This window comes from Platalea leucorodia (genome assembly GCF_965183815.1).
Source record: "Platalea leucorodia genome assembly, chromosome: 3".
NCBI classification, from domain to species: domain Eukaryota; kingdom Metazoa; phylum Chordata; class Aves; order Pelecaniformes; family Threskiornithidae; genus Platalea; species Platalea leucorodia.
In genome coordinates, this window is record NC_138825.1 from 41,432,818 (window position 1) to 41,459,181 (window position 26,364).

At 41.1% G+C, this 26,364-nt stretch overlaps 2 protein-coding genes across 5 annotated transcripts in view; one reads left to right on the forward strand and one right to left on the reverse strand.

Moving 5' to 3' along the window:
- SDCCAG8 (SHH signaling and ciliogenesis regulator SDCCAG8) overlaps nt 1–9,493 on the reverse strand; it is a 75,719-nt gene extending 66,226 nt beyond the window's left edge. For both annotated transcript variants that reach the window (XM_082306332.1, XM_082306331.1), the window contains exon 1: nt 9,213–9,493. In XM_082306332.1, the coding sequence (XP_082162458.1) occupies nt 9,213–9,279 (67 nt within the window). In that variant the 5' untranslated portion in view covers nt 9,280–9,493. The remainder of the gene's footprint in view (nt 1–9,212) is intronic.
- Nucleotides 9,494–10,014: 521 nt separating this feature from the next.
- Nucleotides 10,015–26,364, forward strand: part of CEP170 (centrosomal protein 170) — a 104,966-nt gene continuing 88,616 nt past the window's right edge. For all 3 annotated transcript variants that reach the window (XM_082306961.1, XM_082306962.1, XM_082306963.1), the window contains exon 1: nt 10,015–10,161. The gene's annotated coding sequence lies outside the window, so the exon portion shown is untranslated. The remainder of the gene's footprint in view (nt 10,162–26,364) is intronic.

The window sequence follows — 26,364 nt, forward strand, 5'->3', positions numbered from 1 at the left end:
GGTGGGGGGAGTGAGTGAGCAGCTGTGTGGTGCTTAGTTGCTAGCTGGGGTTAAACCACGACAGAGGGTTATTCTCCCCTAGGACTACTGCATATGAAACATTTAGGTATAAATGCCCACAGAACAGGAATTTCACTCTTCTGAGACAAAGCTTATAAGGTAACATCTTTTATTGGAGCAACTGCTACAACTAGAAAAAACGGCAAGTTTTCCGGCACACATGCTCTTCATTTATTTTTGCAAGTTTGTCATCTGTAAATTGATATGATGCATAAATAACTAACTGAAAGTATTTTTTTCTCACAGGCAAAAAAAGCTTAAAAAAAATAATCACAGTTAAGCATTTGCTAGGTAGAATTCAGAAGACATGCCTCAGAGTACAATATATGCTGCTGGTTACAAATGTTAATAGCTCCTGTCTTCCAAATGGAAAGGTGAATAGCAGTTCAAGTCAGAGAACAAAAGCTAGATATGTATTCCTGCCTTCACTTTATCTATCTTTTTCAAGTCCACATCATCTTGACTGAAGTTGAGAAATCGATTCTTTTCCCCCACCGTAATGGTTTTCACAGTCTGTTTCAGTGTTTTTCTCTGCTTGGTTGTAACTTACCAATACCTTATAAAATATAAATACCCGCCCCAAAAAGCACTATATTTAAGAACATGGTTCGCAGTCCAGTATGACAGCCATCACTCACTTTTTAGCAATGCTAGTTTTTAATAAAAACCCGACCCATTTCTGACCTATTAATCTTCTCTCAGCACTTATTTTTAAAGCCCAGTCATCTTATGACTCACTTCATCACTTTTGATTTTTGGGTACTCCATCCTTTAACAAAGTTAATGTAAAATAAGACATAAAAAGCACATTTTAGATAGTCATAATTTATTATAATAAACCCAAATACAATTCACAAGGCAATGACTCAAAAAAGAAGGGTTTAGGTCTAATATTTCTCTATTGGCATACTTAAGCTATTCATCCATTTTTGAGCATTCTAGAATGCTATGAGGGTGGGAGAGTTAATTGAGAAATGGTAGAGGTATCTCACTGATGCAATGGCTTAAATATTTAGCAAACTATGTTGCAACTAGTTGTTGCCAAGAAATGTTCAATGTCAGTTAAGTTACTAAGTGGTGTGTCATCTGAGAGCAATAAAACTCCTTCACTTCCCCATTCACTGTAGACCTCTGTCAGAGAACCCCAGAGTATCAATATTTGCTCCATGGCCAGTGAAGAACAACAAACCAAAACAAATCAAAACCAGACAGACCCATATACAGTTTTTCCCAGAACTTCTCTCTCTTCATAGTATTACAGCTTCTGAACTCCAGGCTACTACTTTACCCTCGAAGACGACATAGATCTTCTTACACTATGTCCTCTTTTCCCATAAATATACTGGGCAGTAATAGTGAAACACATTAAAATCATTATCACTGGCACACTGATGTCTACTTTTCTTGACTACACTTTCCTGCCTCTGGAATAATGTCACCACATTTTTTAAAGCTTCATCACATATTTGCCAAAGTTTCTTAAAAGCTTGCCAATTTCCAAATTACAAAAGTTGCTGCCATAAGCAAAACACTCACCACTGGGACACTGGGAGTTAGGAGTTTCCGATGGTCTGTCTTTACATTCACTAGACACCGAACAGCTAACATTTACTTCAGTAAGAGTTGAACCAGACGTGTAAAAGGGAATAAGTACATTATCACATTTTTTTCCTAAATAAGGGACGTAATTTTGGGCATTAGGATAAAAGACACATTGCCGAGTGGAAAATTACATTTTGTTGTTTCTGCCAATGTAGAAATATTCTTTTTAAATATGAAAGAAGCAGAAAGAACCTCTGCGGATGCAAACTTTTGGACACCAAAGAACCTTTGCTTAAAGACAACATGCTAATTTTGTAACGAATTTAGAAGTCATTAATTTTTAAGTGCTCACACATTCAATCTAACTTTTCACTTAGGCTATTCCTGTAATAGTACATTTTATAGAAACAGGGCCTCAGTACAAACATACTGCAGAAAACTGCTCGCCTGCAGTACTGTGATTTGCATATCTAAAATTCAATCAGCATTTTTCTTTTCTACATCTGAACAAGAGTCTACAACTAAAAACCGAACACATATTTCTGTTGCATGATAAAACTTCATCGATGTATTATTTCCTATAGGAACAGCTGAGGATATAAATGAAATGAGACTTATCTGGATTAAAACTTCAAAAAATAAATTTTATTTACTATAAAGCTCTTTGGTTTTCAGTGTTTAAAGGATCTGAGATGATTATGAAAAATGGCAAGCTAGCAACAAAACCTGATGGATCAAACCCGACACATCAAAAAAAAGATGCAATTGCTCCACAAAAACGCTGTCACGTTGTCAACTATCATGTATAAATCACAGGCAGTGCTTCCCACAAGGGACAAACAGATAACTTACCTAATGCCTTAGCAATGACATAGTTGACCAAACACCTAATAGAAAGACAGACATTACTGCTTATTATTTCAGAGACAGAAGCAACCAGTGATCCTAACCTGGGATCAAGACCATACCATTCTAGGTACAAAGATATTCCTACCCCTCAATTCATCTAAACATGAAAGCAACTTTGGACTAGATTAAGTTCTGTTAAGCATGCTGCTTTAGACAAAACCAATAGGGCCCTGACTGAAATATTAATGAATGTTCAAAAAGCACATGCCATATATTCTATATATTCTGCTGAATAAAGATACTCTTCTGTCCTGAAAGAAGCATTGATAACTCTGGTTATTTTCTGTACTCACTGCAACTAGAAAAATCTAAGTATTACTCCCTGAAAAAATAGTATAGGTATCCTTTTTCCAGAGAAGTATCTTTATATAAATACAACTGGCAGGTTTTTTATATCGGAATGTCAGTGCTACTGCTGAACAACAACATTTTTTTACATTGGAGGCACATTAGAGATCCATTCAACTTGTCAAAAAACAAAAACAAAACAAAACAAAACAAGATAAAAGCTAGAGTCAGGTATTTTACTCTCAAGTAAAATATAACATGGAAGATGTAGTTGTATTTCCAAAGCTGTAATCAGCTTGGGGGGGGACACCAAAAAACATTGAGAGCACAATTTGCCACTGAAGGAGAAACAGAAAAAAAACAGAGAAGGCATTGAACTGTGTTTGCATTGCCTAAACAAAAGATGTTTTTTCAGACACTGCCCAAGACTGTCTATAAAGAGCACTCCTTTAAAAGAAAGCACAAAAGCTACCTCATTCATGAACTCAGAAATGCCATAGAAAATACTCTGGGAGCTAATGGAGAGCTTAGCAAAGGAACCAACCGTCCAAAACAACAGAATTGCCTGAAAGACATGGAAAATAACTCCAGCTGGTAGAAGTGTTAAGCAACATAAATCGAAGAAAACAAACTACAACTGTATGAAAAAGTTGCCATAAGTCTGTCATCTAAAGCTAAGGGTCCAGTTCTAATAATGTTTACAGGAAGATGACTACAAGTTACTGGCTATAAATTCAACAAACAGGTCACTTTCTGATATCCTATGGTTCCCAATCAGAAAACAACCCTAGAAAGTTAGAGAAGAAGGAATTACACTGATTCTTTAGTTCTTAAAACAAGTAACACTGTAGAATTTATGTAAAAAAATAACTGACAAAACAGAAAATTAGACCAGTTAGTGAAAACAGAAAGATGATGCCTATTTAAAAAAAACTTTACTGTCCAAAAGTGTATCAACTTTGACTTTGTTTCTACTGACACTTAGAAATCTAAAATAGTACATCATGGACCTCTTCTGGGGTAGCATTTCAGACAAATAATTGCTTAAAAATACTGAAACTGAGAATTTACTTGTAAGTTGTTATTGCGTTTTGCACAGTCTTGGAATTTACATTACTTACCATTCTGATATGCAGCTATACTTCTTTATTGGCTGCCAAACACAGGTATGCTACCATGCTACTAACATACTACATAGCAGCTTTGAGACTGAAAGTATCATATCAATTGCTACCCATGCTGCTAGGATTTTACATGTAAACATTCAACAATAACAACGAGTGATACCAGGCTGTTCAGAAGCCAGGCCTCAGAGAGTCCTAAGATGTGTTTAACACTCAGATGTTTCAAAATAATGAATCGTGGATCCATTTGATTTAGTTTCTTGGTCTTCATAGTTGCTTTGCATGATACAAGAAATAGGTGGTTTTCATAGAATCATGGAATTGTTTAGGTTGGAAAAGACCTTTAAGATTTCAACACACCTTTTACTCAATTATCATCTTTAAGAGGAAACTGTTCTCTGGAGCTGCAGCATTCATTGCCATGAATTCCCAAACCAGCCCTTTCTGCAGAGCGTAAAGCACATGCCTAAGGTCTAGAGACCCTCACATGTGAGAAAATCCAAGCATTTCCGAGTTCCTTCTGACAGATTCACCACCCTTAAGCAAACATTACATGCTCTGTTCAGCAGAACACTTACAAACAATTGCCAAATAAAAATAAAAACCCTAAGCCAAAAGTTTACAGTTATAGATTACCATTTACGATTTAATTCTAAGCTGCTTCAGTGCCACAGTTAACTTGGAGAGCTGGTAACTGTGCCACATACCCATTTTTCCTAGGATGGCTTTGACTTCACATCTCTCCTATTTATTTTTTCCTATTTATTTTTGGAGTCACACAAAGCAGCCACAAAATGAAACTTTATTTGTAGAAGTCTTGTATTTTCATCCGTTCCTCTTCATTCTCTGAAATTACATAGGACACTGCACTCGGTAATGCAGTGGAATACAGAACATAATTTCCACATTTTCTTAGGGTAGATTTATAAGATGCCTGTATCAGGCACTGTACCTAAAAGGGATGGTCTCCCCCTTCTTTGCTCCTCCTCTTACACTGACTCTGGCCCATAAGTGAGCCAGTGCTGTTTACTAAACAGGCAGAAAACTCAACATAAAAAAATAAGTTAACAGTTCTCTGTTCAAGGAACCAGGTGAATGCTAGAAACAAAGCATTGGCTCTAAATAGTCTTCTCCATATATTTACTGCTGTTGGGAGAAAAGGGGAAAGTAGCAGGGAGCCATCACACTCTGCTTTTGGCCCTGGTGCAGTAGAAGGCCCACTGGACATTCACACTATACCTGCCAGTTTTTAGTTATTAATGTGAATACAATAGCACAGCACTTATTCTCCTTTACAAAATACCTCTATTCCCTTGAGAATAAACTTTTATAAGAAATGTTATTATCTCCTAAAGACTTTGAGGTTCATTTGAAATGGTCTCAATTGTGTGAACGTTTACACAGTAACCTAATAACCCCAACTGTACAAATACCAGCCTCTTAACTCTGTATTACACACATTAAAGACTTTCATTATACAAGGTCTAGACTATTCAGGAAAAGCCCTGTTATAGGACCTTTGTTATTTCATCAGAACCTAACCTCCCTGTTGGGATCTAAGACCAGTTATGTTTCAGTCAGGTTTTTTGGTCTGGCTTTCCGTCCTCTGTCTCAGTTTACTGAACACCTGGGCTCCCTGCGTGCCAGTCTTCTGAGGGATTTCCCTTTATAACAAAGGACGCTGCACTGAAGTAATTGGTTACTCTTTGGGAGCTTATACATGCTTCCATCAAACTGAATAAGGCTGTAAAATGATTCTTCTGATCTCCAGCATGGGTGGTGATAAACTGTTGCCACGTATCAGCCTGGGTCCAGACAATGTCAAGCATTACACTGTATTTCAAAACCATCAAATAATGCCCATGGGATGCCACCTGAAATTCCAGAATCCAGATGACAGGAATGATCTGAATTTGGAGAAAAATCTCAAGCTTTATAACTGTACAAGAAAAATAGGTAAAGAATTAGGTTTGACAACTTAGGGAGTAAGAATGATCTATTTGTCCTACAGTAAATTCCTAATGGTAGTGGTAATGATGTGAGAAATGCTGTACAGGTCAAAGAGGTTAAAAATTGTGCATCACTGAGAAATACAGAGGTTCATTGAGAAACACAATGGAACTTAGGTTATATCGCCCTGCATTGGCGTTGTTTGTCATAATACCCTACTGATATCTACTCCCTAAGAGGCACCCCTGAATGTACGAAATCAAACCTATCTTGGCATTGTATGGAAAAAGTCCATGTCTCCTGGAATGAAAAGGGAAACAGCCACCAGAAGGTCATGTTCTGAAATGATTTAAAAAAAACATAATGGATCCAGTGTAAGGGGATCCAGTCAGAAACAGATAAAATGAAAGTTAAGTTGTATGAACAGAATACACGCATCCAATCATTTGACATGGTGATGGATAGGTAAGACTCTAATATTAGTCTCATATACAGTTAAGCAGCCCAAGATGCAAAATTCTTAAGAAAGGCCCCTGGAAGATAGGAGAGTTAAAGAGGTCACTTACAATGTCCAGACAACTCGGTACAAAGGCATGCTTCAAAACTCCACATATCAAAAGCCTAAAAGCTCATCACAACTATGAATATATCATATATATGACAGTCCACAAGCCATCCAACAGAGTTTCTAGTTGAAAGACAAATCCCGTTGGAACATTTAAAATGCACAAAGAGCCTAAGACAAAAATCAGAAAGATTGGAGCTCTGTTGCAAAATGCTACAAGAACATATTTTCATGACAAGCCTGGTCTGAATCAAGGAACAAACTATAAAGTCCTTACCAAGCTTAACAACTTACACACACACAAGAACATCTACATAAAGAAGTACTAAGCATCCTAAAATTATGGGAATACATAGTAGCCTTGGAGACCAAAGGTGTTGGGCTTCACCTGCTGTTACCACCTAAGGAAGCCGAGGACATTGCATTCTGCAGGGAGTCCAGGCAGCTCAACATATCCGCTGCATCCAACAGTGGCTGGATGCCCCAGCAGGATGGCTGTTGAGCAGAGCACGCTGCCTGCGCGCTCCATAATTTAAAGACACCAACACATCTCCGTATCAACTTAGATGAGTATGAACAGAAGAAATCTGCCTTCTCCACTGCCTGCATGCCACCTTTTGGACTTGCCAGTAATCCAAAACACCAGCACTGACTGGCCTTCATTGCCTAAAATGAAAAGGCAGGTCAACCACTCAGCAATCACAAAAGGAGAACATGAGTGTACAAAATGCTTCAGTAACAGTGTAGCCCCTTCCCAGATCTGCATAAAAGCAAGCAAACAAGGCTGGAAAACTATTCTAGGTAAAAGATAATCACAAGCACTCCTAAAAAAGAAAAAAAAAAAAAGTCTTGTGAAATACACCAAATTTTCAACATATTGGCTGAGCTTGTACTTATGCCTATACTGGTGCAGCAGAAATGAATAAAAACTCTTAAAGTGTGGCCTTTCTAAACAAAGCTATTTCTCTGTGAGTGACAATACTGTCTTGAAGCAGAAACGTATTGCCATTAGAAGATTTATTAAGTAGCAAAATTATGTGTGTTCAACTACGGTTTTCCTTTGGCTGGGGCTGCACGGCTAGAAGGCGCGTCCCCTGGGTGGTGGATAGGGGATCCCTCTCTGGAGGGTGCACCGGATAAAATTGAAGAAGGTGCCGCGAACCAACGCAGCCTAAGGGAAGGCCACCCTGACAGAAAAACCACTGGCCCTCCAAGTCATGGGGGTTGGGCAGGAGGCCAACTACCTCCTCCTGGAAAAAAAAATAAAAAGTTGCAGAAACAACGAGCATCAACTTTCAAAAAAAAAACAAAAAAAACAAAATGGCGGAGATGGAGAAAATCAGTAATGAAGTGAGGAGGAGGAGATGGAACTGGATCGGTCATGTCTTGAGGAAAAAAACAACAGAAGACTGCGCTGTGGCCCTTGGGACTCCAGAGCACGCAGCCGCAGACCGATCGAAGTGGAAGAACGATGTTCGCGCCTTGTGTGCCTCCTGGCACTGAGAGAATTCAGATTCAGAACTACGGTTTTAAAATCCTAATTTATCACTCCTCCTTTGTCAATGGAAGTCATAGCAGAAACCCTTTGCCTCCATGGAAGTCCAAATCCAGTACAGGAAAATTATCTAGTGGTTTTCCATACTCATCTACAGAAAAACAAAACATGATACAGTACTAAGCTTACCCATGTCTGTATGGCAATTCATAGGTTTTTATTAATTGTTTTTACATGTAACAAAAGGAACTCTACGCATATCAAGAGTTGCTCTGATGTTTTGTCATTTTAACTGTTCTACCTGCGAGTGCCAAGCAGCATCTACACGCCCACTTAATCTACAGGAGAAGTAAATAGAGATGATTCTTCAAAGTTCTATCTTCTGGATCAAATAAAAATCCATCCTCAGCGCAAAGAACTGATGCTATTTTGAGAAGGAAATACAAGACACTTGCTAAGAATCAAGCATCAAGCAGCTATTTAAAAACATATCCATTGTTTTATCTTTTTGCAGTGACGTTTCCTATATTGCAACCATACATTTAATTCCCTAGTGTCACAACATGTGACGTGTGGGTGCCGTGGCCGGAACACAACTGTTTGCACCAAGCGGGGTGACGTACCCACAAATTATCTACTGGCTTTCTTCAGAATTTGGACACTTACTTTGATTAGTCAGAGACAGTCTGAAGGCTGGTAAAGCCCAGATGCTGCAGCTGAGAGATTCAGGTGCTCTCTGTCAGGCTATATACAATGCTTCTTGGACAAGAAGGCAGGTATGAAAACACTTTATGACACGGGAAATAGTCACTCTCGTAAGAATCAATTTGCACCCCCTCTTACCACTTGTCTAGAATTTGATGCTTCAATGACAGCTAAAACTCTTAAACGAACAAAAATAAAACAACAAACAAACACCAAAGGAGGCAGCGGCCGCATCAAAGCCAAGTTCTGATCCGGCCGCTACGCGTGACGGCACTGCCTGCGCCAGCCGCCGGGTTCAGCAGCGACCAGAGGCAACTTCGCTCCTGCCGCCAGCTGCGCCGAGCGCGGCGCGGGCCGCGCTGCCTCAGCCCGGCCCCCGCCTCCCCCGGCCCCGCACCGCCACAACAGCGCACGCGGGCCGGCAGCGCGTCCCGCCGGCCCCCGCCAGCCGGGCACGGCGGAACCCGCCAAGAGAGAACCGGGGCCGGCGGCAGCGCCCCGGGGCAGCGGCTGAGGCGAGAGCGGCCGGCGGGAGAAGCAAGCCCGCCCTCACCCCGCGCCGGTGCCCGCTCACCTCGGAGGCGCCTCTGGTACCGCTCCAGGGACTCCTCCAGGGCGGGCTCCCCGCGGGGCGCCCGCATGAGGACGCCGCCGGCTCCCGGGGAAGCAGCCCCGCGGCGCCGGGGGGTGACAGTAGTCCGACCCGCTCTGCCTGCCCGCGCTCCGCAACGGCCGCGGGCCGCCGGAGGAACCGCAACTCCCACAATGCCCGCGGGGACCCCCTCCGGCTGCTCCTCGGCGTCCGCCGTTGCTACCCGCCACCGGCCTCCCCCCGCCACGGCTGAGCCTGGCGGCGCTCGGGACCCGCCACGCCCGCCGGGCGACGCGGCGCGCGGGAACGCGGACCAAAAAAACTACAGGTCCCAGCATGCAGCGCGGCGCGCTGTGCGCCTCGGGAGGTGGAGTCCCCGCCGGCCGCCCCCCTCCCACAGGCGGCCGCGGGAGGGGGGTGGTCGCAGCCTCTTCGGTCCCCTTTGTTGTGGACTGCGGCTGCCTTCGCGCCTGCGCACGGCGCGGCCCCCCCGCCCACCTCCCGGGGTCCGCAGCGGCTGGGAATAGCGCAGGTCCCGCCGCGGCCGAGGCGGGGGGACCGGCTCCCACCGCCCGACGCCGCCGCGTACTCCGGCGCGTGCGCAGTGGGGGCGCGGCGGCCGGCGCGGGGACCGCTATTGTCTGCGGCCGGCGCAGGCGCGGCGCGGCGCCTCCGCCGCTCGGCCCCGGGCGCCTGCGCGCTGCCCTCCCCCGCCCCCCCGCATTGTGTGAGCTCGGGCGGCGCCTGCGCGGTGCCGTGCCCCGCTCTGCCCGTGAGCCGCTATGTGCGGGGAATAACGTTGGAGCCGTTGCCAGAGGGACACCGACCGGAGCGCTCCGCCCCCGCCCCGCGGGGATGCCGGCTCAGTGAGCACCGGCGGCGGCACCAGCAGGGACGGCCCCTCCCCGGCGCGGCGAGCCTCCTCGAAGGGGTGAGTGAGCGAGGATGCTGCCGCCCTGGCCGCGGGTCGGGCGGGAGCCGTGGCGGGGAGAGGGGCCGGGGTCGCGCCGTTTGTCCGCCCCGACATCCGCCCGGTGCCTATTGTGTCAGGCGGCCCTCGCCTGCCGGGCCCCGGCGCCCTGCGGCGGGGGCTGCGCCCGGCGGAGGGGGCGGCAGCGCGGTCCGGGCACAGCCCGCTCCCCTTCCCCCGTCCCCGCCGGGTCTGGAGGCTGCTCGGCGGCCCCGCCTTCCTTTCCCCTCGTAAGTGCGGCGGGGCCGGTGGCGGGGGGCTGCGCTGCCCCCGGGGCACCGGCGCGGAGCGGATGCGGAGGGCACTGCCCGGTCCCGCTGCCCGCGTCTCCCTGCCCCTTTCGGCCCCGCCGCCCGATGGGCGCCCGGCCGGGGGCGCCGCCGCCGGCACACCCACCCCGCCGCCCGCCCCTCCCGCAGGCGCGTTTCCCTGAGTGGAGCGGACGTTTCCAGAGGTTGAATTTTTTTTTTTTAATTTTTTTTTTTTTTTTTTTTGGTTGCCCCTGTTTCACACACTGCCCCGGGGCCGGAGGCGGCGTTTCTCCGGATTTAAAAATCACCGATGCCGTTCCTTTGAGGTGCGGTGTTGCCCCCCGACCCCTGCAAATGCGCTCTTCTGAGAAGGGTGATGGAGAAAATCCCTTGGTTTTGCCTCTTCTCTCATTGCCCGTTTTCACCCAAGGAATATGCGGGTCTTTTGCACTCAAAAATACTCTCCTGCAGGCGTGACCTTCCGTGAGGCTCTTCCCGGGGAAAACAGAAAACAACCTTTTTTGTTCCCGGTGGCGAGAGGAGGCGCCGGGCCCACTTTTGTCTTCCTGGCGTGGAAGCGAACGGGTTACTGCGCTAACAAAAACCCGATGGCGATTTTCGAGCAGAAAGCGCGTTGCAGCAGAGGAAGCTGGCGTCGAGGCGCGCGGCGGAGCCCTCCTCCGCCTCTGCGCGCGCCGCCGCCGCCGGCGGAGGGCGGGGCGGGGCGGGGGGCGCGCGCGCTCCTCGGGCGGGCTTCCCGGTGCGTCGCGGCGGCGGCCGGCGAGCAGCGGTGCTCCTGCGCATTCCCGCGAGCCCGGGCGGAGCGCGTGCGGTGGGCGTTGGGCGGCGTAGGTGCGGGCGGCGGCCTAGGGGAGCCCGCCGGTGGCAGGAGCGGGGAGGGCGTGCGCTGGTTGCCAGCCCGCGGGGCGGTTCTTTAGGCGGTTTTGAGGTGAGGTGACAATTAGTCCGCCTGTTCTTACGGCTTTGTGGAGAAAATGAGGTGTAGGTGCGATGCTGATGAGTTGAAGATGCATAAGAATTGCGTTCTTACCACAAGAGGTTACAGATAGCATCCACTGATCTGCACTTTGAAGAAATTATTTTCTTCCCAGTGACAGCAAAGGTACTCACAAAATATTGAACTACTTGGAAAGAATAAAGCCTGTTCCAGCACTGCGATGATCATCTCTTCTCCTTTGGAATGCCATTCAAGACGCTGGGACAGTGTTCTTGGCCCTGGGCTTGCTTGTGTAAAATGATACGTGGGATGGGACAGTCTTTGTAAACGGAACTAAGACATGATTAAATATGCTGTGATTTCCTATGATTAATTTCTTCTGGGCATTACTTTATATCCAGATGCTGAGAAGTCTGTCTGACTAGAACTGAACTTTGTTAGTATGGAAGCTCCTCCACTTTAAATTTTATTGAACAGGGAAAAAAGTTAAACATAAATACCACAAAAAATCTCCCCTCACTCTTTGATTACTTTTTTTTTAACACTTTGTCACTTTTGTGTAAATGTTTTGTTGTTGTCATTTGCCTTTTTTTTTTTTTGTCTGAAGGAGGTCAGGAAGGCTGGCTGAACAGAGAATAGTGTAGCTGAGGATACACAGAATTTTGTCAAAATCTCAAGAATCTAAAAGTTATTTGTAATGGATCAGAAAAATGTTTGCTTTAATTCTTTTAAAGAGAAACATTCTGACATAAAAGTTGTTACCAAATTTACTTTACCGTGGTACTGCATTATTTTTTGACAAGTGACTGCTTCCCATTTCTATTCTAACTGACTTTTGCAAAGAAGAATGGGTTCTTGCTATATTGTGCTTCATCAGCTGTAACGGACTTGGCAGGCAGAATTTTTTAACAATTCTGTTGATAACATACAAGCCAGAAAAGAATGGGATTATGAAAGTGAACTGGATATGTTCACTTGTAGGTGGGAGCTAGGAAGCTTCCTTGAGTGACTGGAATGAAACCTAAGGCACGAATAGCTGCAGAAATTGATTTTGAAGTACTGTTTCCAGTTTCTGCAAATGCAGGAAAATGGTATTTAATGTCTATTGGTACCATAGTATCTCCTTGAGTGTCCTAAAAAGACAATTTCCGTGACAGGGCTGCATTTCTTAGTTTTGCAGGCAGAATGGGACTGAGGTAAAACAGATTGTTTTTACTTTAGCTAGAAAGCCAAGAAGATCTGTGAAATTCTGCTTTTCCTTTAGAAAATTTTTAACAGGGGAGTCAGGCATTGAATCTGTGCAAGATAGCAGAATTTACTTGCAGAAATTCTCATATCTGTTTCTGGCACTTGTGAGGTTGTAAAAAGACACAATAGCATGCACTTCCCCCTCTTTGAAGAACATGCTACATAACGTAGTAAAAATTGATGTGGTTGTGACCAGGAGACTGTTGGAAATTTGAAAAAAGAAAGTGTTACTGCGGGATGGAGCTTCAAATTTGCTAGCTGGGAGCTAGCGTTAGATACGTGTATCTTTTCTAAGATACACATCTTCACTGTGCTAAGTGAGCCTGTGGGGGTCTTTCATTGTCTATTAGGTTTATAATGCTCTTGCCAAATGCCCACATTTCTTCCGTTCTAGTATTGATCATTGTGCATCTACGGATTTTCAATGGACTGGTCTACAGAGAGCAGCTTCCTTCAGTGCACAATGCTAATGCTTTCCTGAATCGGAATCCATCCAGTGGGTTGAATGAGGCAGATGTCCAGGGGAAAAATAGTATGTGACCATGTGACTTAAACTGTAACATAACGTATGCAAATTAGGGTGGAAAGAGAGCACAAACTACTTGTTTAAACAACTTTGTGTATCTGTCTGTTGTACAGTCATACATGCATTAAAAATGTTGAAATCAATTGCACATACTTGGTTCACTCTTGTCATTCAGTTTCTCCTGCTCTACCCCCAAAAAGCTGGCAGGCTGTTTTTATCTTACAGATGCATTGGTAGTTAGAATGACCTTTTTAATTAAAATTTTGTTTGACCTTCAAAAAAATATATTTTAATTTATATATTTTTTTATCATGTATTATGTCAAAAGCAGCTTGTCCTAGAAGTTTCAAATAAAACCCACAAAGATGTTTTAGTAGATTGCTGACATAATTAGATTTCAGAGAGGGAGACCTGTGTTTGGGAAAGTACTCAATGCTGCATCACTGAAGCTGAAGTATATCATGCAGGCTCTTAGATGGTGGCTAAGTGCTAAGTCTGGGAGTAGGCGGACGTTAAAGAGACTGACTAGCAGTTATCATATCTTAATGCTTCTGCATCGAGTATTCCCAGTTACTTACTTTCCTCTGGTTTTGGTACAGCATGGCTGTACTGCTCTGTCACAGTGACTCTGGTATTTTTCTAAGTACATGAGAAGTTGATTCACTCGGCTAACCCAGCAGAAAACTATTTCTTTTCTTTTTGTTTTGCTTGAACTCTTTTTTTTCCCCTCCTCCCTTGGGTTAGCAAATTGAATTCTCTTATTGTGTGGTCAGATGAGTGCCAGAGCAAGTACACAGCATGGGGACAGCAGTGTCAAGCCTGGAAGAAGGGAATACTCCTTTTTCCAGTAGCAAAGATATATTTGGTCTGCTTAGCTGTCCTATCTGGCTGTCCTCTGTGCCACTGTAGACTACTGCAGTCAGAAAGGGGGTGGGTTATGTATAAATCCAAGAAAACAAAGTAATTAAGATACTGGGTTTGTTCTTATTGTTAGCTTTTACTTACTGTCTTTCATATGTAAAATGTCCACAGCCACAGACTAAATGTTGAGAACGTATCACTGGATGAAAAAAATGTTTCTCTGCAAAGTAGATATGAAAAGAGGGAGGAGAAGTGGTTCTGTTAAGTGGTGTGGCCTTTGTACAAGGAAAAGCCGTTTTTTTGTGCCAGGCTGATATTGATATCTTCTCTTTCACAAAATTTAAGGCTGTATGTTTTCAAATATTTTCATAGTTTTTTTCTTGCCTACTTACTAGTTTTGAAGTGTGTGATTTTTGTGAATTGTAGGAAAGTGCTGTTTGGCATATGTTTAGAGAAAGTGGGTTTGTTCATTCAAAGCAGAGATATGAAGCATCTTCTCTCTTTTCATCCTCTGAATAGAATACTCAATAAAACATGATAGTTTTTTCCCATGTGAGCCTGACATATTTGTTAACTTTGTTTCTCCTTCTCTTTTTCTCTTCGAAAACTGTTATTGAAAACCAGACTTTTCCTTAGGTAGGTGCTTTTTAGAGCTCCAACGTCATCCACTGGTGGGCCTAGTGAGCCAATTCAGGTCCAACAACTGCAGCCCTCTTACAGTCTAGCTTCTTCTGTTTGTTCTGCTGCATTTATTGCAAGGATTGGCGTTTTTGTAATAGGATCCTCTGTTTACTTGTTTCCATTCTTGTGAACTAAAATGTGTTATATTTTGAGCTTTGCCATGAAACTAAGAGGGTATCTTCCTTGACAAATAGCTGAATCTTCTAAAGTCTGTGTGATGGGCTTTCCAGATCTCATCTCATTTTGTACCAAATGAGATTCTGGTTCTGCTCATTTTGTTTCTTTCCAGGAAGAACTGCAATTATTGAGCTTTTCAGAGCAATAATAAGAGAAGTGGTGCCACTCCCTGGCATTTCCAAGATGTTTCTTTATGCACAGGGTATTTTGTTAGTCTTCAGCTGTGGTATTGCATGAAGAACTTGTAATCAATCCATTAGCTAACCATTATGGTCTGAAAGTAGCAATACACTGAATGCATTAAATCAGATGTACTTACGACTTTTCCCTCAAAATGACAAGCTTAATTTTGTTGATGATCTTTCTTTTGAGTTGCAAATATTTGGCCATCTAAATATTCATTCTGTTCTGTGTTCAAAGCCTTTTCAATTATCTCTTATTTGTCTTCTCGTTGTGGATTACATTTTAAGATTAGGAAGAAAAATGCAGAAAGTTGGAATATCGTGATATCTTTTCCGTTTTCTCATGAACATACATTTTTTTCTTGCTTTCATTAATCTCACCTTCTCCTCCCTGCCCCCCATGATTTAACTGGTTATTTGGTCCTGTGGAACTAGATCATTGCAGGAACCTTGATGTCAGGAATTATTCTACTTAATTTTATAGTTTAATTTACTAAATAGAAGATACTTAATGTGTAATATTGTAGTTTTACTTAACTTATTTTTTTTTCCTTTGGAATTTTCCTAGCAATGTAAGAATGGCCACATAGATGGACCTTTGGTCTGACTCAAACCCAGTATCTTTTCTCCAAGTATAGCTATAACCTGGTGCCAAGGGAGAGATAAGAAAGGTGCAAGTATATATGGTATTTTCTGCTAAGGCATTGCTAGTCTGAATCTATTTTTTGCTTGGAACTTTTGACTCGGGTGTAGTTTCTGTTAAGCATGATTCCTTCCACTTGATCTGCATTTCTTCAGCTATGTCTTGAAAAGGCAATTTAATAAAAATGACCTTTTATATTTTTCAGACCTTCACATGTTAGACATGTTCAGTTGCATATCAGCTTAATTTAATAATTAAAATATTGATTTCCTACATATTTTTGTTCCTATGGAAAAGCCACCCCAGTTTTGTGAGGTTAGTGAAGATTACACTTCTGCTCATCCATCTCCCCCTTCCTTAAATTATCTTGTTTTCTTTTTGTTGTACTTGGTTTCCCAAGGGGATAGTCATGTAATATGTGGGTCAAACCTTTCCTGTAAGAACTGCTTTTTGAGGTGATTCATAAGTCAAAAACACAGCTTGAATTTTAGCTTGAAGTTGACTCTGAAACCGGCCATTACGAATCTTTTTTGAATTGTAAGCAGAAATTATTCAGGAAGCCATTGAGGAACCTCTGAGAACCACAAACTTCTTTTTGTTTAGCTTTTGTATTAGCAGAGAGTTTTGAAGAATGATCGCAATTGGTTGATATAAGAATTATGGAACGACTACAATATTTTCATGTTACAGATGATATTGCCCTCTGTGGCCATTTTGTGTTTGGTTTACTAGTACAGTGCTTGCTGATAAACATAATAAAAGGTCATGTTCAAAAACTATTTTTCTTCTAAATGCTGCTCAGTCATCATGCTCTAATAGTCCTTTAAACATCACACTAATTATCTTATTGGGCCATATTGGAGATAATTGGGTAGTGCCTTTATTTTGGCAAAGTCTATAGTAACTTGAATCTTTAGCAACCTTAGTGAAATTAATTAGTTCTAAGTCTGTCATAATTCATGCGTGATTGTTAAAATAAATGTTTTTAGTTTTAACTATTACCATTTGGATCACAACTTCTGTAGCATATTTTTCATTAATCGAATCTTAATTCATCAGCTTCTAAATACACCTTGTGATCTCTTTTTAGACCAGCTGCAGTCATAATATATTGCAAGGAATCCTACATGTAACTTTCTTGCTCAGTGCTCTTTTGAGAAGTGCAATTGCATGCCCAGTATCTGTCCTACAGATATGTCTTATGTAGCATATCAAAAAGAGGCGCAAATTCATGAAGGTCTGAAATGCCAGTTGAAGAATGGAAGCATATGGCTGTTTTTCATCTGTTGAAAACAAATTCGTAATTTGAAGAATTGTGTCCACTTGCTTTATGGGGAGCTGCAGAGAGGCTTCTGATGAACATGCTAATTTTTTTTTTTTACTTCTTCCTTTCCTGTGGATGGTACTGAATGGCTTTGTTCTCTTCCGTTTTCTTCCTAATTGGACAACAGTAAGAAAGATAATGTTGCTGGCACAGAACTGGAATTAGTGAAAAAGAGTAACTGGATATAGTCAGTAGGTGTATTGCAAAAAAAAAAAAAAAATTTAAAGAAAACAAACAAACAAACAAGAATGAGCAATGGAAAAATAATATTCACACAAAAAAATGCCAGGCTGAACTTAAGCTTGAGTATAGCTTGAGTCAATCACTTGAAAGTCCAGTGATGTTACAAACTTTTTTTTTTTAAGTTTGGCAATAACAGTATTTGAAACAAGGTAGCCATCACAGAAAATGTATTGTTGTTTCTATTAATCGTAGTTTGCCACATGGAATTTATTTTGTGCTGAATCTTCATACCCTGTTTGTTTTGTTGGCTCTTTTTCTCATTCAAAATTTTATTTTTGACTTCCTTGAGCGTGGGTAAGCTGTCTGTCTGCCCCGGGTCTTGGTGAAGTCAGTGAATCTTCAGGTACAGCAGATGAATTCTATGTATGGCAGGATATGTTTTTACACAACCGTGCAAGGCACAATATAATGCTATTGCATCGTATTCTTTAGCTTGCTATAGGGACTTTATTGCTTGGCATTATCCAATAGATACTTTTTCTTTTTTCCTAGAATAAATATTTCTTTCTTCAGTACTTGCAACTTCTAAAACACATAAAATTGTCTTGCATCCTGCATGTGTATTTTTTGTAGCTTTCCTTAAACAAACCCGCCCCCTTGCTTTTTTTCCATTTTTGTGGCCTGATTGCGTTTTCTTTAGCATACTGTATTGGCAACTTGAACTGTCAAAGTTAAATGTGTTGAGGTGTTGCGTTGCTGAAACTGCAAATAGCAACAGTCAACTTCCCCCTTTAGGGCATACCCCAGAATCTGGTTTGCATTGTTCTCTTGCAGGATTATCATTGCAAGTGTATTGTTTCAAAATGCTGCCTGGTTACTTGCTTTGAGTATGTCAGTGTTTGTAACAGAACTAAGAACTAAATTATCCAACAACTTCAGTTCCAGATGCCTGGATCACATTTCAGTACCTGCACATAGTAGAAATGTTTTAAAGTTTTTATTCATCATGCCTTGAGCTCTGGTTTGTTACGAAGCAAGAAGTTTTTTTTCTTCTAGAGCTTCTGACATTGCTTTCATGGTTTCTAATTCTATTTACCTGGTTTATGTAACCTACACAATAACCATTTTCAGTTGGTCCAGTTATTATTACTGGGTATTTACTTAAATGTCTGACAAGGTGAATTCATTTTTATTTTTATACTGTCTGGGCAGCCTATAGCACATAGCAAAGTCCTTCGTAAGGTGGCAGTAAAAAAAAAAAGCTGAAGTATCAATGTCAAGACATGACGGTGAACCTGGAAGTCCTGAGTCATTCCTTGCCCAGTTGAGGCAAATTGAAACCTTTGATTTAGTAAAAAAAGAAAAAAAAATAATAAACAAACATACTGTTATTTTTAGTGCAAGTCATAAAATTACTTCAAACAGCACTTTGTGAGAAGACTAGATTTAGCAGATTAAGATGTTGAGTTCCTGTATTTTGTGGGTCTTTCCCTTGGCGCAGTTTCATTCCAAAACCAAGAAAAGGATTATACCTTACTATTTTTATCTATTGCGCTTTTGGGGGGGACAATGCCATGGCCTTCAAAAAAAATTTTATTCAAAGATGTCTGTGTATTGTTTGATTTGTATAGTTATTTCCATAGGAATTCTTCCTTTCTTTCTTTTCAAGTTATTTATTCACATTTGGGGTCACTGATCTAAGGCAGATTTAGAAGAAAGACTGCGTTAGTGTATCATGAGGTGAGAGACTAAAGATTTGATCATTTGATTGTGATGTGTTATAAAAAATGCTTGAGGCAAGTGAAAAAAAGAATAAAAATACACACTGAATCTTTTTTAAAGTGTATAGTTTTAACCTGTAATAGGTAAATATGAAAAACTATATTTGAATAATAATTATTATATTAATATTTCTTACAGTTGCTATAGACCTGTCTAAATATAAGAAGTCCTGTGAGGCTTAGGTTGAATTAGGTTATTTTGGCTGAATGTGAGCCAGCAATGAGCCCAGGTGGCCAAGAAGGCCAATGGCATCCTGGCTTGTATCAGGAATAGTGTGGCCAGCAGGACCAGGGAGGTGATCGTGCCCCTGTACTCGGCACTGGTGAGGCCGCACCTCGAGTCCTGGGTTCAGTTTTGGGCCCCTCACTACAAGAAGGACGTCGAGGTGCTGGAGCGTGTCCAAAGAAGGGCAACGAAGTTGGTGAAGGGTCTGGAGCACAAGTCTTATGAGGAGCGGCTGAGGGAGCTGGGGTTCTTTAGCCTGGAGAAAAGGAGGCTGAGGGGAGACCTTATTGCTCTCTACAACTACCTGAAAGGAGGCTGTAGTGAGGTGGGGGTCGGTCTCTTCTCCCTAGTAACAAGCAATAGGATGAGAGGAAATGGCCTCAAGTTGCACCAGGGGAAGTTTAGGTTGGATATTAGGAAAGACTTCTTCACTGAAAGGGCAGTCAGGCACTGGAACAGGCTGCCCTGGGAAGTGGTTGAGTCTCCATCCGTGGAGGTATTTAAAAGTCATGTAGACGTGGTGCTTAGGGACATGGTTTAGTGGTGGACTTCGTAGTGCTAGGTTAACAGTTGGACTTGATCTTAAGGGTCTTTTCCAACCTAAACGATTCTATGATTAGGTGGATTTGGTGTAATTGACCTGTGTTCTCGTAGCAGCCTAAGCAGAAATGGCTGCTGGCTATCCTGATCCTGCCCTGTTCTTCCCTTTTTCCCCACTCCTAGCTGCACAGCCCCACTCCTTTTGCTTTGGTGCTGAATTGCTGTGTGTTAGCTTCTGGGAACCATTCATTTGTTTGTGGGAGTGGAGAAGAGCACACGAGTTAGTCTGTCACTAGTTGAACATGCTGAAATAGCTCAGCTCAGCTGCACAGCCATGTGAGTCCTGTGGCCAAGGCAAAGGGAGTAGTCAGGACTTTGTGGCCGGGGCAGAGCAAGAGGGTTGGGATCCTGACAGCAGTGGGACTGGCTTTGGCTGATGGGGAACTGCAGCTTCTTCAGTTTAGCATTTATATGATGAGGATTAAAACTGCTCATTTGCCTGTCACTTAAGTCTTCAACAGTAAGGTTGAAAATAAGTCAATACAGTGAAGTTCTGGACATGCAAGCAACTTATGACAGGGTAATCTCTGTATTAGCTTTGTATGTATTAACTTTCCATAGTAACTCCTACTGTGTGGCATGTGCAAAGAACACGAGGCAGTTCACACAAAGTAGGTTACTTGAGATTTGCTGCAGTGGAAGCATGGATGCAGGAGCTGCTAATAAGGAAGAAGTGCCACACTATAAATTCACATCCCATACTGCTGCCCAGTAAACTGTTCCTATATTTAGATCTTTAAATTTAATTAAGCTGCTAACTTCTCCCTTTCAGCCAGTAAAACTTTGGGCACAGGCTGCTCCAATCTCATTATAAATTCTGAATACAATGTATACACTGGAATTTTGTCACCTTTTCAGATATTAAAAGTTGTGGAAGGATTTGCAAATAAAATGTGTTTTCTTTCTCTTTGAACCAAACTTGGAAAAACATCTGAAAAGCACTTAGAACTTGAGGAGAAAGTGGGAATAAAAGTCAGTCTTTGGAGCTCTGTTGTTCATAGTTTTTCTTACTAATTAGAGTTGAAATACAAGTAATAAAGGATAAGTGTTTTGTCATGATTATTCAGTATTCTTTTAAATTTCAACTGTCTTTCTGTCTGCAGAAGATTGCAGATTGGTAGTTACGGGTATATTCTAGAGCAGCTGTTCCTAACTGTAGAGCTTGACTTATGGATGTATTGGCTGACATGGTTGGACCTTTATTATTGAAACATGTTTTAAGATGTTTAAGCCATTATGGTGCGTGTGTGTTTATACTTGCAATACCATGAGAATGCACTCATTCTGTTAAAAATGCTTGTGTGCCTGGATGGGATGGCCCTCAACCTGTTCACCTTGTGGACAAAGTATGGGGGACATGTTTCTATTTTCTCTCTCCCTCCCTCTAACTTGTAATAGTACCTGGCATGTACATCCAAGGCTGAAGGGAAAAAAGCACTTCTGAATTTCTGGCAACATCGGGAAAGCACTTTGCTTTTGATTCAAAGTAAAGCAATCCTATTACGATAAAATGGAGAGAAAAACATATGCTGGAGAGCAAGTAATGTCTGGTTTCTCAGGGATGTGTCCTGTATCCCAGACTGTGCTGAACCTCAACATGCACGTGTGCTCTTTCTTGCTCCTTTGGTTGGGAGGGAACCAGCAGTATTCTGTGGGGAGAGTAACCTGAATGGCAAATATCCTGCAAAGGCAGAGCACAGAGGAGCCATGTGAGCGCAGGTCAGCCAGCAGGCTGTAAGGAGCTGGCCACCATCGAACTTGTAGTGCAGCGTTTCTGCCAGTGGGATGATGGACTTGTTGTTTGGAACTTATTCTGCTCAGCCCTCCATTCTCCCAAAACTTTTAGGAGCTTTGTATCTCTGAAATCTCCAGCTCTCTAAAGCTTGCTGTCAGGAGGAGCGATTGGCAGAAAAAAAGTGACTAAAGCTCCACTTCCTCAGGTAACTAAAAATGGTTTCGGTAAGAGTTTTAATTACTGTGTGGCAGAAGGGGAATACAGTTAAAAAAACTTAAATAATTTGTTTAAAAAATACACACTCTTGCTTGAAGTAAGAAATATGCCTTTTAATAATATGTCTGGGGAAATAAAATGAAGGCTACAACTGGGCTATTCTATATTATGCAAGAGATAATATTAGTCTTGTATGTGATATATATACTAAATAAATAATTACCATCTTTTCAATAGGAAATATACACGAAATAAAGTCCAGGAGGAGCCAAGGCAAAATAAACAAACATAGAAATGCAACACTAATTTACTTTAAGATGTTAGGTGTTACTTATTAAACTGTCAGAAGTGTTGTTCAGTAGGTACCAATAGTGATAATAACTTTTATACCATGGAAACATACAGTAATTTAAAGAACAGAGGATGTGCATTGTTCCAGCCTTTAAAAAGGGAACTGATGATGATCTGTCTTAATCAACTTCTTATGCTTTTGTCCATATTTAGTTCCATGTTAAAATTTTTAAAAATATTTTTGGTAAACCAGAAGACTGTTTCTCTATTGCAGCAGCATGGTCAGTGCTGCTTAATATATCTTTTACTTTTTATGCAGCTGAGCATAACTAAGTTCCCAGTCAAATCTTTTTGTTGGAGACACAGAATGAGTAACTTCTGTAGTAACTGTGGGTAGTTCTTAAAAAAACAAAAGCCAAACCCCCAAACTTGTTCACTAAAGTGCCAATGAAAGGGATGACTCAGTCTCCTTTTGTGGATGGTTTGTTTGGTTTGGTGCCTGGAGCAGTGTGCGTGGAGTTCAGAGCTCTTCCCATTTAGCCTTCTCTTTCACACCTCTTACTTTTTTTTTTTTTTTTTTTTAAGGCAACAAAATTATTGAACTTACAAAGGAAAATCTGTATAGGTTTCCTCCCATAGGACTATGTGAATTACAGATTTCTGTCTATTGAAAGACACACTTGAATTCATTTAAAAGCCTTTAAAAATATTTATAGTATGATACTAATACAAGAATTTTCCAGTGGTCTCCAAGTGTTCCAAAGTTAACCAGATTTTCACTGTAGTATTCTGCAAAACATATGCTACGGTTGTACCAAATCAAGTTTAAATCACCAGTCATTCTTAAACCAGCTTATAAAGGTCCACCTGACAATATTCTGCTTACATAGCAATGAGGGCTTTTGATTGTGATTTAGTTGAGGTGTTGTAATATACCTGTTCAAACAAGTCTTTGCATAAGAACGTCAAGCTGCATACTTATGTATGTATTAATTCTAAAAGTTTACAGTGACATTTTCACATATAACTGTTTGATCACATTTAATAAGTAAGAGGTAGTGTAAGAAATAGATTTAAGGCTTACCATGCTAGTAGCTATATTCCTGTTTGTTGGCTGCATACACGAAAGGAGTGAGTAGGCACCGCAAGCAAATGTGGAGTAGCTTCTCTCCAGGAAAGCCATTTGCTAGGTACTAATTACAGACTGGTTTAAAATCTTTGCTATAAGTAATATCAATCATTAAAACCATGGGTATTCTTGTTGTTTGTGCAAATGCCTTACCATGCTTTGCGTCTTGCTAAATTCTCAATCCTGTCTTTTTGGCAGCTGTTTTCATGTGATCATACATTGAGAAAGTATTTGTGTTGTATATGTTACCTTTCAGTTTCATTTCATGGGAAGGAGAGAGATGGGAAGGGCACAGACATTAAAGAAATGCTATACTCCAAATTGCAAGACTAGATTTCTATTGAGTGATTTGGGATGTGAGTAAAGAACTGAACAAATAAGTAAAATATAAGGCATTTTAAGCCTTGTTCTAATCAATTTTTAAGATATTTTCCTCTTCCTGGAGGAAAGAGGAAACAATGTTAAGGTAAGTCCTCTTCCTGGAGATTCATATAAAAATAGAGTCCCATGTTTTTGTCTGAGATTGGAAAATGCTGAACATGAAGAAAACTGCTCTCTTTACCTCACAGCTCCCACACTAATTTTTAAAGAAGTTTGATTTTAAGCTTTTTGTGCTGTTAAATACTTTATAGAATACTCATGTAGCACAACATAATTATGACACAGAATCAATGAGCTTTTATTACGCTTGTGTGCGCACACGCGTGCACACACACACTTTCCTTGTCTTCAGACAATGAAGATTGCCTAGAGCAAACATCACTTATAACTTTAAGGCAAAATTTTGAGTCTTTGGTTGTTTTGTAAAATAAGTACATCCAACTTTTTTTTTTTTTTTTCATGTAGGGCCTGTGTTACTGATCTTGGAACAAACAACTTAGTGTATTTCCAAGAAAAATACATCTGTGGACTTGGCTGTTGAGAATAATTGTAAAAAGCTCCAAAGAATTCCATAAGGGAGAGGGTAGAATGTATCAAATATTTTGTACGGAGCCTACCTTGGAATGATAAATATGTTTTTCATGTTACAGTGGAGATGTAGCAAAGAATAATAATTGGATACCTTTTTCAAGTTATATATCTGTAATACTCTGAATGGATGTGGTGATCAGTAACATTGATTTCAGTAATTGTCCTCTATCACTTCCGCTTTCATGTTCTGTGTACTTATGCATTGTGTCAAGAAGTAAAATGGAACTGAAAACTGAAAGGTAGATGTTAAAATTACTTAAATACATGTTTTTCTTTGGAGAGTATGCTTACCTTCATACCCACAAAGTAAATAATTCCCTGTATTAAAGAAGAAAAAATTTGCATTGCCTTGAATGTAATTTAATCTTACTGAGTATCTTGGGACATGGAATAAACCCCATATATTTCACAATTTTGGGGAAAGTGAAATCACCACCCTTGGGAGGTTAAGAGGTCCAATTTTATTTGCAAAGTGGTGTTTGTCTTTTCAGTAGTGCTCAGGACTGTGGTCGGTACTTGGCCAATGCAAATAAAATCTCCTCATTGTACACAGCCTAGAAAATAACTTGGAATATGCCACAATGGAGGCAGTGAGAATAGGAAGTAGAGGAGGAGGACTTGACTGCTTCTTTAAGATCACGTTCTGCCTGAATGCAATGCCTGATTTTTTTTTCATTTCTTTATTTTCCTGTTTGCTTATCTTGGCAATAATGTAGCCTGATAATATAGTCTCATATGGCGTGGGGCATGGGGAAGTATTTCTGTAGCTTTCATTAAAGGAAGCTTTTTCCCAAAGACAATTTGGTTACGGTTTCTTTGGCCTGCTTGCTGCAGTCATTTCTAAAGGCTACTTATGAGATGTACTATTTTATTAGCATACTGGGTATGCTCATGTCTGTATAGATGACCTTGTTTGATCATGGTGAAATAGGAAAATTTTAGGAAAATAGGAAATTTTTCTTTATGCAGTTTCTTAATCTGAATGAGAGTGACAGCCAAAATATGAACACTTGATTGTTTGATCATAAGTTAAGCTACTCTTATAAGCAGTCATTACCCTTTATTTTAACTGTTTGTTGAAAGCAGCTTTTGGAAAGTATTGCCTTTCAGTGTAGGAAGGCTGCAAAGAAGAACATTCATGAGAAATGATTTTTTGCTTATGCATGTAAAGATTAGGAATGGAAAATGAGCTGTCCGTTTTCTTTCTTGAATGCAAAATATCTTTATTGTCTGTTATCAAAGGATAAAATAGTATCACTTTTTTGAAGTCTTAATGGCTTTATCCAAGTAGCTAATAACTGAGTATACTTTTAACAGTTTGAAATCTAATATTTAGACTGAGAATACCTTAAAACTTAAAAATTTCAACCTTCAGGTACCCCTGATTATTATAACAACAATAACAATATATGTATAAAAAGGCTTATGGTTGTTGGGTAAGACTGTTTCCATGTACAGTACTGGTCTTGTGCAAACTTTTCTAATCAGTCTTTTAAGAATTTGCGTGTTTACCAGTATTCTCTGTAAAGATAACTCAGTATTTTATTTTTTGTCAAGTTGCTGAAGTCTTAGTTTCAATCTGCTGTTTTTAATACAATTTAATCTCCTGGCGCGCGCGCTCTCTCTCTCTCTCTCTCAGGGCACTTTTGTGGTAGGGAAAGGCATGACTGTCTTCATAGTTCCCGTAACATTTAATTTCCCTTTCTTAGATGCTTTAAATGGGAGTTTATTTAGTTTCAATTGTGTGAGTTTGCTTAAACTTGGTAGAAAGTCTTAATGTTGGACTTCATATTTGTTGTAGACATCCTGATTGATTATCCATGCAAATAATATCTTTTTGCATACTGTGACACTCAAATGATGGGTAGCCTTCATCAGGTAAGCCTTATTTTTGTACGTTTGTTTGCAGTATCTGTATGTTGATATTGATATAATAGCAAAGAAAAAGATCTCAGGCCTTTTTTTTTTTAGTCATTATTACATCAAAAACAGAGTAGGATATGGTCTTTTAAGTCTTTGTCCCTCAAAATCAAAACTGCAAGCAATTTTCAGTGCAGCTGCACTGTTGGCAGAAAAAGGGGTTTATTTCAGTTGCTATTCTGTCAGCTATTCCTGTGTGTCACAGCAATAAAATAGACATAGATCTAATTCTGACCTGGACCGGAGGGAGAGGATGGTTG